Raw genomic sequence first — 15,305 nt, 5'->3', positions numbered from 1 at the left:
GCATGCTTTTACTTCATACTCAAATTGCCACACTTTGGATGAAACTTGCCTTCTTGATTTTCAAGCCACATAATTGTGCAATATCACTGGCCACCATTTCCCCATTCTTACACTCAAATTAAGGCAGCTTCTTATTTTGCTCATGATGTAATTTGATTTGCTTCTGCCAACTGGCGTAGGGTCGTGCTGTCCTTGTATAGTACACTGTTTCCATCTACTTCGGCCGTTCAGTTCCTGTTCACACCCTTCTTCTCTGTTAACTTTCTTATTTGATGACTGCAAGCCACGTGCTGCAGAATTCCTGACTTCCCAGCCAAGTCACACAGTGTTGGATCAGGGAACCCAATCTATGACTTCGTGAAACCTGTATAGCTCATTACAAAATATCAAGGCACACTTAACATATCTACATAGGATTGAACTTCAAAACAGAATAATGCACAGGAGAGAATTCAAGGAACGTGTGATAACACATTTTAAGGGAATGAGAAGGAAGGCTTATGAATGTTTATGGTCCAATCTATGTTAAGTAAACATTTTTAATAGTCATAGAAAACAAACACAGGGCCATAGAATTCATATTTGGAAGGAAATGGATAGTTCTAGTGTCGTTGTTGTTATTAGGAAATAGATAATTCCAATATTGTTGATGCTGGTGCTGATGATGGTAGTTTTTTGTATGTGTGTGTTTACCCTGTGTATAGTACAGAATTTTATAGCTAATGTGAATCATTTACATCTGATTCATATTTTTTCCATTCTTGAGAGTACTTTTCTCTGGTACTCTATTAAAATGTTCTAAAACTCTTCTTGGTTCTGATTTTTGCTGCATACACTATTGTGGCAATAGTGTTGTTATTGAAAATCATGAATTTTATAACTACTTTCGTTTGGGAGTCAATTTACTTATTTACTTTGCAGTGCTAGGATTTGTATACAGGCTTTCAACACAGAGGGTTGGTGTCTACCACACAGGTAGGTCCCAGTCTTCAGAGCTCTTCCTTAAACTTGGCAGCTGACATACGGCTGTAATGTCAGTACTCAGAAGGCTGAGACAAACAGTCTGGTTAAATAGTGAAGCTATCTAAAAGTCAATCAGTTACTTCCTTTTTTTAAAATTTGATAGTCACATCTCAGTAAAATTTTGACATCAGGTTAGTGCTGGGTTAATTGCAAGTATATCTCAGTAATATTTTCTGTCATCTACACGTACTTTGTAGTAGCCTTGCTCAATTTATAGGTAATTTTAAAAATTAGTTTCTATTATCCATAAGGTATTTTATTAAAATTTTCTTTTCATTGTATACAGTTATCTAAACCACCATTTTGTCCCATTGTAGAAGTCAGTGTTAATTTCGAATAGAGGGAGGAGAAGAACGGTAATTCAGTAGCTACCTTCTCCCATATTGGCATTCCTTGGGAAATGTTGCAGCCATTCATAGACAGTCGGTGACGTCATTAGATATGAATGGGGGTGGGCAGCTGATGAATTCAGTGGTGGGTCTAGGCTGTCTTCTTGACCGTCTTTGGGAATAATTGTGACATGTTGATGAGAAATAGAAAGTGATTAATAAGTCAACTCACTGAAAATATGACGCCTGAAATTCAGTTTTGACACCAGTAAATTAGAGTTCCTTATTGGAGATCTGTACAAATAGTTTTACACTTGATTATTTTCCCTTAGAAACAGCCTATACTATATTCTGTGTCCCATGACTTGCCTTTGTATAGTTAAAAAGCTGAAAATGGTATGTAGCACTCAAGTCAACCAGTTATAGATTGGGTGACACACTCTGAAAAATTGAATTCTCCATTTTAACATATATTCTTGATGGTATTTCTTTCTCTTAATAGTTGAAAATGAAATTGCCGTCTGTGCCACAAACACAGATTATGTGAAAGACAGACTAGGGAAAACAGAAACCGCCATAGAAACCCCAGAGAAAGCCGTGGACCTACAAGCTGATGGATTGTCAGGCTTTGCTGCATGTAGAACGGATCATGATAAAAGTTCTAGGGAAAACCATCTAACAGCACCATCAGGACTGGATCAAAAACTGAATCAGCCAAGTGTAGAAAAGACAAAAATGCAAGACGCAGCAATTCAGGCCACTCCTGCCTGCCGCAATATTGATGGGCATCACGAAGACCGTAATTCATCTGACCTCAGGGTTGATGAGAGTGTGCAGACTTCAAACAGCAGCAGATCAACTCAGCACTCCTCCTCAAGTCTCCAAGATTCTGTAAATGCCTCAAAAGCATTCAGGAGTCAGGGCACCCCAACACACGTGCAAGATAGACTCCCCATGAAAGATGCGGCTTGTGCATATGGGAACGATGACCCTTTGTCTCCTGTAGACGGAAGTGATAAGAATCCAGCTGCTCCTTACCTAAAGAATTTTCCACTTTATAAACAGGACTACAATCCCAAGCCAAAACCTTCAAATGAAATTACAAGAGAGTATATACCTAAAATCGGAATGACTACTTACAAAATAGTGCCTCCCAAGTCCCTGGAAATAGTAAAGGACTGGGGGTCAGAAACAGCGGGGAATAAAGATGAACAAAAGGCGCATGCTGTGGGGCAGAAGCACATGCTTGAGAATATGACAGAAACAGCCATGCAAACAGAAGCCCTTGTTACTTCCAAAGGCTCACAGGAGCCACAGCCTGACCTTAAACCAAAGCCCAGTTTAGGAACAGAACGTCATTTGCACAGGACTGTGAGCTCCCCCGTTGGTGGGGAGGTGAACCCTCCAAAACCTCCCAGGATGACTATGGACACTGGCAGTATTCCTTTTGCACCAAATTTGGAAGATATAAACAATATTTTGGAGTCAAAATTCAGATCTCGAGCTTCAAATCCCCAGGCCAAACCAAGTTCATTTTTTCTGCAGATGCAGAAGAGAGCATCAGGCCACTATGTGACTTCTGCAGCTGCTAAGAGTGTCCACACTGCCCCCGGGCCTGCCCCCAAGGAACCGACAATCAAAGAGGTGCAGAGGGACCCAAGGCTCCCTCCAGAGCAGATTCTTTCTCCCTTAAGCGAAAGGACTCATTCTGCTCCGCTGCCCAATATTTCAAAAACTGATGATGATGTAATCACCCGGAAGCCTGCTGAGACCTCTCCTCCCCCTGTAGCTCCCAAGCCTGTGGCTCTTCCTGCTGAGACCTCTCCTCCTCCTCTAGCTCCCAAGCCTGTGGCTCTTCCTGCTGAGACCTCTCCTCCTCCTGTAGCTCCCAAGCCTGTGGCTCTTCCTGCTGAGACCTCTCCTCCTCCTGCAGCTCCCAAGCCTGTGGCTCTTCCTGCTGAGACCTCTCCTCCTCCTGCAGCTCCCAAGCCTGTGGCTCTTCCTGCTGAGACCTCTCCTCCTCCTGCAGCTCCCAAGCCTGTGGCTCTTCCTGCTGAGACCTCTCCTCCCCCTGTAGCTCCCAAGCCTGTGGCTCTTCCTGCTGAGACCTCTCCTCCTCCTCTAGCTCCCAAGCCTGTGGCTCTTCCTGCTGAGACCTCTCCTCCTCCTGTTGCTCCCAAGCCTGTGGCTCTTCCTGGTAGTCAGGGAGCATCACTAAACCTGAAGACCTTGAAAACATTTGGGGCCCCACGACCATACTCCATTTCTGGCCCCTCACCCTTTGCCCTTGCTGTGGTGAAAAGGTCACAGTCATTCAGTAAAGCACGTCCAGAATCATCCAGTGAGGGCCTCTCTGCCCAGCCTGCAGCTGACACAGAGGATGGATTATACGCAATAAATAAATCTGCAGTGGTTCCCCAACATGATGATGTTGATAAGGTAAGCCTTAACTTTTCCAGTATAAATAATCCGATTCCAGTACGACTTGGTTAAAGTAGGGGACAGCCCATTTTATACCAATACTTTCGTACGTTTGTGTATCGTTTAATTCTGAATTAATATCTTTGGGAAAAGACTGGATATATTTAAGGATCTATATTCTTTATTCTGAGAATTACAATTCAATCAGATACAGTTATAAGGTCATTGTTAAGTAATTGTATCATTAGCAAATATTTTAAAATTTCTTTTTCATACACATGTATAATTGCTGAGTGTAGGGCAGTGACTATTTTCCTGTGCTTTGTTATTTTTTAACTGTCTTGGATATTATGGTTTACTTTATTTTTCATTCACTTTTATAGCACTGTGTAATAGCCAGAAAGTTTTAATTATTTGAAGCAAATGGTATCAAAGACTGAAGGGGCCCAGAGTATCTCAGTTGTACATTTCCCATCACATGTATTCTACCTCAGCTTACCAGATGTATCACATATAACTTACTTAAAATGAAAATGGCTTTAAAATGTAGCTTTCTTAATTATCCATTTTGTTAGTTACCATTATATACGTGTAGACCAAAATGCCATCCAACCATGGTAATTATAAAAACGTCTTATTGACTTGAATTGTCAACTAAGCATCTTGCTTTCTGGATTCACATAAAATAGTCGAAGGAGATGATGACATTCACAGTGTGATGTGTGGGAATCCACAGGTAGTCATTAAAAAACTACGTTGTGTACTCTGCTCTGATAGTGTTTAAAGAATACTTTCATGTGTGACAGCTCCAGGAGCATTTTATACAACTTTTTCAAATATTCCTAGACTAAGTGAAGACAGTGACCCTGATGCCAAGTAAACATTTCTCTATAATGCTGAGGCAATATTTATCTCAAAGAATATCTCCTCATACACTTGACATTCATGTTTACTAGTTTAACCTAGCATCAGGAAGTGATGTGTGATATAGAGATGAATTCTTGACTTGGGGGTGAAGCCTGCCTTTTCCCTGAAATGTATCACTGTTCCTAAATAATAGAAGCTTAACTTAGATGAAACAGTTTGAGTCACCACTTCAACCTTATTTAGTTCATTTAAAAAGTAAAGATATGAATTTGACAATTTGTAAAAGACATTTTTAAGATTACTTGATGTAACACTTCCCAGTTACATCAGTTACTAAATATTTGTTCTTAAGAGGTTTAATTAAATTTCTGATTATTTAGTTTGGAAGTTCTTAACATTTATTTTTAGTCTAATGGGGAAAAAATCCTAGTCAGCCCACACTTCTTGTTGCTTCTAGAAACAAAAACTTGGGCAGTTAAGGGTAGTAGAGGCATCAATATTCCTTTGTTCAATGGTATACTGGATTCTAAAGTATAAAGTAGTCAGTATTCAACTGCCTTGTACATTTGCCTGAATATGTTAGAACCATGAAAATAGGTTATTTTTCAGTTTGTGGGATTTTTTTTGTCATGAGTTTTGGCTCTGGTAGCTAGTTCTATGTGTTGGCAATATCAGTGTTCTTTGATTTACACACAGTAAAATTGCCACTTTATTTATTCATGAAGCAAAAAAAGGTAGCAATTTTTCTTCCACAGCTTCCTAAGCTGAGAAAGGAAGGTACATAGGTCATCTTCCATCTGGGCTCTACTGACCTAGATAACTGAGTGAAGGGTGGAGGTACAGAAAGAACTGTGTCATTAGCATGGCAAGTGGTGGTTTTTAGAGAGCAATAGATAATATGTTTTGTCAAATAGGCCTTTCTTCTCTTGGAATTCATAAAAATATCTTGCATTTATTTCTCATAGCAAAATAAACCTTTACAGAATGAACAGAGTTCTCAGATGCTGAGTCCAGCTGATGGCCCACCATTCACCCTTATGAGACAGAGTTCTTTAACATTGCAAAGCTCTGACCCAGAGCATGTCCGGCAGAGTTTGCTGACCGCAATCCGTTCCGGAGAGGCTGCTTCCAAGTTGAAGAGAGTAAGCTTTCCTCTGTCAGATGGGGGGCAGTGAGTTTGCTTTCAATCTTGTTAAACTAATACTTGAGCAAGGGGCAGGGGTGTTTCTTCTAACATTCAAATACGAACAGGAAAGATATGCCAGGAATTATTTTTATTCTAGGAATCATTTTTGAGGTATAGACTGAAGGATTTCAGAGTCTTACACATTCATAAAAACACGTCAGGTTTGTTTTTTTTCCATTGTGTGGGCCAGGTTCAAAATACGACTGTATTCATTGTTGTATAAATAGAAAGCTAGCCTTGACTCTTATTTTAAAAACTTATGTTAGCACAGTAAGAAAGATTCTCTTGAAGCGCCCCCGCCCCCACGCGCACCTTTTTTTTTTCCCCAGAAAAGGTAGACTTTTACTAGTGGGAATGTTTATATTCGCAGTCATCCCTCAGTGGTCCAAGTAACTGTGAGCCGGGCTTTAGGGACAATTCCAAAAAGTAATTTCAGTTATAAAAAGTAGAAAGGAAGCTAGAGAATGTAGAAAGCTCATCCAGAGCCTTGTTCATAAGGATCTAGCCCGTCCCCTTGCTTAGCTGTAGGAGGGATAGCAATGAAACAGAGGTACAATTCTTCTAGACAGAATGTGAGTGTCACAGGCGAGTCTGGCCTCTCTACCTTCCTCCCCTGGGAGAGCATGGGCAAGTTGACCAGCCATTGCCATGGATGCTGCTCCGTTGTGCAGTGAGAAGCCCCTCAACATGAGAGTTTTGAGTCCACTGACTGACTGACTGGGTGTTCCATGTTGTAGCCTCCTTTGATAACCACATTAGAAGCTGTTTAAAGAAGGGCTAAGAGACTACTGGAGTGAAACTTTGAGTTCCAAGAAATTAAAGCTGCAAAGGAAGAGAAGTGCTGAAAAACAGAAGGGATCAGTGTCTTAGGTGTTCCAACCATACCAGCCTTTGCCATGAAGAGCTGTCAAGGCAGTTACCTCTGCGTGCGTGCGTGCGTGCGTGCGTCAGTGAGTGCGTGTGTTACTGCTGTTCCAGAAGACTTGGCACACCCTTCTGAGCAAGCACTGAGGCAAAACACATATTAAGTGGTTTGAAGAATGATAGAAACATGAAGGAATAATTCAGAGGACAGATCTGAACTTTGTAGATTTTTTATATAAGTACCAGGAAAGTCCATATGGATTTAAATACTGAAATTATTATTTTATCAGTTCTCACAAATTTCTTTGTCAAGGGGAAAATATGCTAGTGTCAGTAAATAACCTAGTCTTATTTATGAAATATTTTCTGTTCTTTATCCAGGAAGTTACATATGAGTTTCAAGCCAATTACCACCAATCTAAGATTCCTAAATTTAATAAATTTGAGGCACAAATATTTTACTAGACACAGGGGGCAGAAAGATGAATAAGTCAAGCCATTGCCTTCTATATAGCTTGGGCCTGAAAAGCAGTGTTGCATTGTGTCCACAGGAGAGCCCAGTGCCTACACAGGAATTAAACACAGTGCTTCAGGCGTGAGCACGTGCATATACTAACCAGTTCCTGTGTACTCATTGCACAATCCTGTGCATTGAACTGCAAATGTGTTTGAAGCCAGCAGCTGGATACTGGTGGATTCCTGGGCCTGATTTGGCATGGCTTTCACATAGTAAACTCTCACGGCTTCCAGAAAGAGCTGGATCAGAACCAACAGACAGGGGGCCTAAATGATGCGTCTATAATTGCATCCTATTTAAAACTCATTACTTTAGATTCTATTGAGTATAAAACTTGATCTCATTGAGTAGGAGGTTATTAACAGCTTGCAGCCTGTAGAGTGCCAACTCCTAAGGCTTTTAATGAACATTTCATACATAATCTATTTTATTTCACTAAAAGTGGTTAAAGGAGCTGATCATGTTCACAATCTCTAAACTCAATGGCCAGCGTTTCAGCTCTCATATATATATATATATATATATATATTTTTTTTTTTTTTCGAGGCAGGGTTTCTCTGTGTAGCTTTGCGCCTTTCCTGGAACTCACTTGGTAGTCCAGGCTGGCCTCGAACTCACAATGATCCACCTGGCTCTGCCTCCCGAGTGCTGGGATTAAAGGCATGCGCCACCACCGCCCGGCTTTTTCTAAAAATTATTTTTGTAGACCAAGACTTACATGTAACAGTGCTCCTGTCATATCTTTTGTGATGTTCCAAATAAATATAACTCTACCTCTAAAAATAAAAACAGTAATGTTTTCGAAGACTAGACCATCTTACTGGAATGTGTTTTTAAATGTTCTTTAATAGTTTCATACATTGATACAATGTATGTTGATCACGTCCATCCACCACTACCACCCTTCCACTCCTCTCACTGGTCCCCATCTTCCTCCCTCCCAACTTCATAGCCTCACTTAGAAAGCTTTTGCATTGCTTCTTGGAGACTTTGATATGAGGCATTTTGATTCTGTTCATTCCCTCGCCCCGTTCTTCCCAGATCGACTTCTCATTCCTTACCCAATTCTGTGTCTTCTATTTAAAAAAAAAAAAAAAAAAAAAAAAAAAAAACCCACCAAGTCCAACTTGTGTTGCCCATGTACTCTTGGGTTCTGGGCTAACTCCAGAAGTGTGGTTAACCTACCACAGACTCGCACCCTTAAAGCTGGGTTTCCCTTTGCCAGTAGCTGTCAACTGTCAATGGTTCCTCAGATAAAGGTGGGACCTCATGCAACTGATGTGATGTGTCCAGGAAACGGTTTTCTTGTAGCCATCCACTACTTCTGACTCTTTCAATCTTCCAGCTTTCTCTTCCCCATAGTTCCCTGAGCCTTGGGAGGAGGAGTTGTGATATAGATGTCCCATTTAGGGATGAGCATTTTGTGGTCTTCTGTTCTATAAATCTTGACCAGTCATGAGTCTCTGTGTAAACTGCCATCCACTGCAAAAAGGAGCTTCTTGGATCCTCATGAGAAATGCGCTAATCTAGGAGTAGAAGGATAATCATCAGGAGTTGGTGTAATACTATGTCTGTTTAGAAGAATATTAGTGACAGGTTTTCCCCTAGGGCCTTTGACATGTCTAGCCAGAAGTTTGGGAGTTCCAATAACTGTTCTGGGTACGGGTTTCACCTTGTGGAGCAGGCCTGAAGTCCAATCAAGTGGTTGGTTACACCACAACATCCATTCCACTATTGGACCAGTGGGCATGCCTTGTAGCTCATATGAACTCAGCAATGGCTGTGACAGCATATACAATTTCTGCACAAGCTCAGGCCAGACAAAATCGGAATATGGAAAGGGTAGCTGGCTCCATGTTCACCTATGTCTTTGAACTCAAAGTGTTCAGTTTAGTTCCAGGTATGAACCTGGCCATGGCTCTGGTTCCTGTGGAGCAGCTAACCTCCGTTAGAATAGCTGCTTTGCATCAGGACATTGTGTTCATGTCTGTTGTGTGAATGTGCTGTGATCTTTTCATGCTTCTCTGGGGCTTTTCCACACTTTACTCCCATGCACCGCGCAGGTAACCATGGAGACTAGTTTATCTTCATACAAAGCTTTAATTAGCCTAGTGCAGTATTTTAAAATTGTATTCAGTGTTCAGATTTATCCGTGAATCAGCAAATTGTTCATAGAGCATGAAGTTTAAATTACCCAATATTGTTGGTCAACTGTGACACAAGGCCTTTGGGTGCTTTGTGTTGTCCCTAAATTACTGAAAATCGGACCACTACATTGTTACAAATAGATACAGCTTTTAAAAATAGAGTCTAGAGTAAATTTGTTTTATATTTCATATTGTACATTGTCTCAGAATGTAAAATTTATCTTTGACTGACCAGAAGTATGGAAGGAACAGAAAGTCTGTGGAAGCCTTTTACAGACTCTACTAGTCTATGTTATTTAATTAGCTTGCTTTTTATTCTTATTTTTTGGTTTGATTTTAAACAAAGGATCACAGGTTGACAGTTCTTTCTAAATATGTTTTCTGTAAAAAAAAAAAACAACAACAACAAAAAAAAAACTAGTGCTGTATTTCATAGCCACAGTTCAAATTTTGTGACTATTCATGAAGATTCTTTAAACATCAAGGGTAGATAACCAACAGGCACATCAATAAGGTCTTAAATGTTAGTTTTTACAAAGTAACTTTATTGTGGGTCTGGAGACATGACTAAGAAGTTAAGAGTACTGTCTGTTCTTGCAGAGAACTCAGGTTCCATTCACAGTGCCCATGTGGCCACTCCCAACTGCTTGTAACTCCAGTTCCAGCATATCAGATGCTTTTCTCTGGCTTATGTGGACACTGAGAATGCACATAAAATAAAAATAAATAGTTTTTTTTAAAGTAATTCTACTGTAAGTTAATTATCGAAGTTCAAGTCAAATAATGTTTTGGTTTCTGGGTGTTTCTGAAAAGTTGCATCTCACCTAAGAAATATTCTTTAGCACTAGACTGTGACAGGAACCAAAAGAAGCTTTGATATGACGTGGGATCCAATAGATGGGATCTCTGATCCCAGAGTTCATATATTCATAGACAAGTATACTAATGATATCTATTAATATATTTTGAAATATCAAAGAAATATGTTTTTTCTCCTTTAAGGTAACCTCTCTTTGTTTATTTTTATTTTTTTGATATAGGGTCTGATCTATCTCTTGTAGCTCAGGCTAGTCTTGCATTCACAGTCCCTCTGCCCCAACCTCTCAAAGTGCTATCAAGTTGTAAATAATTGCATCTGGCATATTGCCATGTAACCTTCCAGAATATGTTGTTAGTGTATTAGCAAATCTGGTTTGTACAGTGGAATCTTCTGGACATAATTCATAAATTTGTATCTCTGAAGCTTCCGTAGATTTGCAGTATTTAAGATGATACAGTATTTGACTTTTTAAAATTAGCTTCCAAAATACTCGGTTGGTTTCTGCATAAGTTTTTTTCACACATGTTACATTTTAGTTGATTCTCCCCTGACTTCTTTGTCTGCTTTGATCTCCCACCCTCGCGTTTCACCCCACTTTCTACCCTCATTCATTTTGTTCTCGGTTTCCCCATCCCCCTCCCTTGAAGTATCACCCCCCCACCCCAGGCACATTGCCCCTTACTAGTCTCCTGGTCTTTATCCATATTTGCCTGACCTGGTATCCTACTTAGGTTTCTTTGCTGTTTAAAGACCATGACCAAAAGCATCATGGGGAGGGAAGGGTTTATTTGTCTTAGGTTACAGCCCATCATCATCAGGGGAAGCCAAGGCAGGAATTCAGGGCAGGCACTAAAACAGAAATGGTGGAGGAACATTGCTTACTGGCTCTCTCCCCAAGACTTGCTTAGCCTGCTTTCTTCTATAACCCACCGCCCACTGCCCAGGGATGACGCCTCCCACAGTGGGCTAGGCCCTGCCGCATCAGTCATAAATTAAGAAAATGCCACCCAGACTTGCCTCTGGCCCAGTCTAAGGGAAGCTTTGTCTCAACTGAAGTTCCTTCTTCCTAAATGACACAGTTTGTGTCCAGTTGTCAGAAAAGTAGCCAGTACACCTAGATATCCGTAGTTAGCCGTTAGAAGCTAGCGGTACATGTGTGTGAGATCATATGCTGTATGTGTTTCTTTGGGCCTCTCTTGCTTTGCTTAGCATGGTATTTTCCAGTTCTAACCATTATTCTGCAAATTTCATAATTCTGCTTTTTTTTAATTGCTGAATAAAATTCCTTTGTGTATTTATACCACATTTTCACTATCTCTTCATCTATTGATAAACTAGATCTAGGCAGATTCATTGCCTCACTATTGTGAAAAGGGTAGTGTAAACAGGGCAAGAGTCTCTGAAGTAGGATATGGAGTCATTTGAGAATATCTCTGGGTGAGCTATAGTATAGCTGGGTCATATGTTCTCTTTTTAGGTGTTTTGTGTGTGTGTGTGTGTGTGTGTGTGTGTGTGTGTGTGTGTGTGTGTGTGTGTGTGAAACCTGTATGTTGACTCCACACTGGCTTTACTAGTTTTTTGTAGCCATTCTGTCTAGGATAAGAGAATCTCAAAGTAGTTTTAATTGCTCTGATGGCTAGGGTTTTTGAACATTTTAAAAACAGTTATAGGTTATTTGTATTTCTCCTTTTGAGAGCCATCTGTTCCGACCATGTATTGGTTGCCAGTTTTGTTTTTATTGTGTTTAAGTTTTGCAGTTATTGAGAGCCATCACTATAGTTTTGTGAATGCTTTGTGTCTTATAAAGAACCATGAATGGGGCTCAGTGATTGAGAGCTCTTGATGCTCTTCTGAAGGACCAGAGTGCAGTGTCTAGCACTCACGCCTGGCAGCTCACAAAGGCTCATAACTCTACCTCCGGGGATCTGATAACTTCTTCTGGCCTCCATAAGCACACACATAGATCACATACAAACCCACCCCGACACACACATACATATATAAATAAATAAAATAAACCTTTTTACAGAAGGATTTTGAGAACTGTAATTATACAATGAATTACAAAGATAATTCTTTCACGTAGAGAGGCTTTAAGATTAAAGTTCTAGTGAAAAGTCATTACTTGTAGCTTTCTGATTATACTGGAAAGTAGCCCGCATGACTACTAAGCAGTTGCCTTGGTGGCAACTCTTCTTAGTTGTAGTTTCAGGTGTGTAGTTCGATCTGCTCCCCTGCATCTTGAGTTGATTAAGCCCCCCAGGAAACTCATTACCACAGAGAACCAAATCTTCATTAATGAAAAGCAGCAACTGAAGTACAAACAAAACAGATTCGTTCTATACCTTAGTCTAGTGACAGGATCTGTAGTTTTTTCTCTGTCAGTCCTTACTCGAAGATCGCAATTCTTGTTTATAAATTTTTGCTGCTCAAACTACAATGTAATATTATAATATTATATTGTATTCTTGTGATATTTTGTTGTATTTTACATGTGACATATATATGTATATATGTTTGTATGTATTTACTCTTCATGATCCATATTTTTTTCTTTACATTCTTCTAAGTCTTTCTAAAAATACCTAAGAATTCCAAGGCATTTGGAAAACTTTTCAGTTTTTTGGGAGTGTGTGGTGTGTGTGTGTGTGTGTGTGTGTGTGTGTGTGTGTGTGTGTGTATCTAACTCTGCATCAAATACTGACCTGGAACTCTCCTGCCTCAGTGTCCCAAGTGCTGGGATGGCAGGTATATACCATGCTGCTCGACTGTCTTAAATATTTTTTTTTCCTCTAGTGCTTTGCAGATGGAACACTCAACCACTGGGTTTTGAAGGTTGAGTGTTTATTGATTGAAACTTCCTGTAAAGCCCTTCCCTCATCCTGTTCTAGGCATGATAGTCACAGGCTTGACAGTTGGCTGTAACCCTTTACCATGAAAGAATTCTTAAAGACCCAGTTTTGGTGGTTGATGCTTTTGTTTTATATATATATGGAGTAGGTAAGAGGAGGATTTCAAACTACTTTCTGATATTAGTACAAAATTGTTAAAATTTGCAAAAAATTTACTTTAGTTTTCCCATTTTTCTCAAAGCCTCTTTGGGAAGGCAGGATTCATCTAGCTAAAACTGCACTGTGACAGCTTGGCCTGCAGTCTGTTTGTGCTCTTGTCTTTTATGTTGGCTTAGTAATAAAGACTAAGATATGTTGATGGGTTATTTAACTTGTTTGTTGTGGAAATAACAAGTCTCTCGTTTTCCATTTCATGATAGAATGAACATTTATTCTTAATTATTTGTAAATCATTGAGTGATAAATGCTGAATGCTAACATTTTCAGTTAAGCAGAAGTTATAATGTGATAATTGTTAAAAATTAGACAGCTGTCCCATTTTCTAAAAACTGATGGGAACAAAATGTGTTTCTTCCTCTTAGGTTACTGTTCCATCAAATACAATCTCTGTGAATGGGAAGTCAGGACTCAGCTATGCCATGTCCTCTGATGCCCAGGACAGTCACTAACATCACCCTGCCGTGACACACTTCACTGACCAGCTTCCTGCCTGCAAGGAATATTGGCAACTATATATTCAGATGTACATTAATATATAACTCTGTTCAAGAATAAGCATTTGTGTTAGTGGATCTAATGCCAAAAGAAAAATGACTAGAATTTATAATTTATAATAGTGTTTGGTCTTTTTGTCATAACTAAATATTGCTGCTTTAGAAACTTTAAACAAGGTATAAATGCCTTGTTTTTTTTTCCCACAGTGAATAATCACAGTTTATTGATTTTTTTCTTTTATTTATGGACATACTGTGTACCATAAAACAAAGGTATAAATTGAGATTTATGAATATATTGTATGACAGAGAAGCAGACAAGCACATACTAACATTTACTGCCTCAGCATTAGGCTGTAATTAGAAACATAAATTATAATAAAGTCTTTTTGCTGAAAGATACGGAAAACTAGTAAATCAAATAAATAATGTTCATTTATTTTTATTGAAGAATCACTTATTGTGAGACTTATTTTGTGCATTCTTTTAATTACAAATGAGTGCCAGATCAATAGGAAATAATAATAGTATTTTTTAAAAATATAACACTTTAACCTTTGGTAGTTAAATTGCACAAGGAGACTTTAAGATGTTTTCTGTATATAATTATGTTGTTACACAGATATTACATATTTTCTAATGCCAGAAGTCTTAAAATATTCCTGTGAAAATGTTGATATATTATGACAGTTATTTCACATTTGGTATGTAGGGAGAATAGGGGCTGGTTTGTGTCCGTATTCAAAAATTTAAAGACTAGTTCGAAGTTTCCAAAATCCTGATTTAATTAAAATAAAATGCTAAATTAGTCATTTATGTAGCTCAGACTCTAATTGTCTAAATAATAATATATATTTTCCTGAAAGCCAAACTGGTTCAGGGAAACAGTGATTGATGTGTTAGCTTACAGTGATCCTAGGGTCTAGAACACGTTGGTGTTGCTGGATTTCTTTATGAATTTAATTGCTCATTTATTCCAGACACTGTTGAAACAGCCTGACGCTGTTTTGACTCTTACTAAAGCTACTGGAATATCTGCCATTTTGACAAACATGAATTCTTTTTCCATTTAATAAAAGCAAGTTATATATTTGAAGTCTGCTGTTTCCAGTGTGGTTTGTATTAACTGGTATATTTGAATAACATACCTGAAGAGAATGCATTTTTAAAAATTTTTTTGTGTATGGGTGTTTTACCTGCCTTTCTGCCTGTGCACCCTGTGTGTGCAGTGCCTGTGGAGGCCAAAAAAAAGAAAAAAGAAAAAAGAAAAAGAAAAAGGCATCAGGTCCACTGGAACTGGTGTTACAGACAGTAGTGAGCGGCCAGATGGGTGCTGGGAATTGAATCCCTGTCATCTGAAGAGCAGCCAGTGCTCTCAACCGCTGAGCCATCTCCCCAGCCCTGATGAGCATGTTTCTGTCCGCCATTAGCATGCACATCATAGTACTTCCTTCCAGTTACTAGCCTTCTCAGGAAAAAGTTAAGCCCTGATATTCTGATGCCAGCACATAAAGTACTTAGCCTGGTTCCTCCTGCTGCTGCTGTTCCCTTGTGTCAAGCTTGGAG

At 39.3% G+C, this 15,305-nt stretch overlaps 1 protein-coding gene across 4 annotated transcripts in view; it reads left to right on the top strand.

Moving 5' to 3' along the window:
* The window catches only part of Cobll1 (cordon-bleu WH2 repeat protein like 1), a 158,195-nt gene extending 143,360 nt beyond the window's left edge, over positions 1-14,835 (top strand). For all 4 annotated transcript variants that reach the window (XM_028859297.2, XM_037204838.1, XM_028858665.2 and 1 more), the window contains 3 exons: positions 1,855-3,791; positions 5,606-5,782; positions 13,608-14,835. In XM_028859297.2, coding sequence (XP_028715130.1) covers positions 1,855-3,791; positions 5,606-5,782; positions 13,608-13,694 — 2,201 coding nt within the window. In that variant the 3' untranslated portion in view covers positions 13,695-14,835. The remainder of the gene's footprint in view (positions 1-1,854; positions 3,792-5,605; positions 5,783-13,607) is intronic.
* Positions 14,836-15,305: the final 470 nt, after the last annotated feature.

This window comes from Peromyscus leucopus, chromosome 4 (assembly GCF_004664715.2).
Source record: "Peromyscus leucopus breed LL Stock chromosome 4, UCI_PerLeu_2.1, whole genome shotgun sequence".
Classification (NCBI taxonomy): domain Eukaryota; kingdom Metazoa; phylum Chordata; class Mammalia; order Rodentia; family Cricetidae; genus Peromyscus; species Peromyscus leucopus.
The sequence above is the reverse complement of the archived record's forward strand: the minus strand, read 5'-3'. Positions and strand labels throughout refer to the sequence as shown.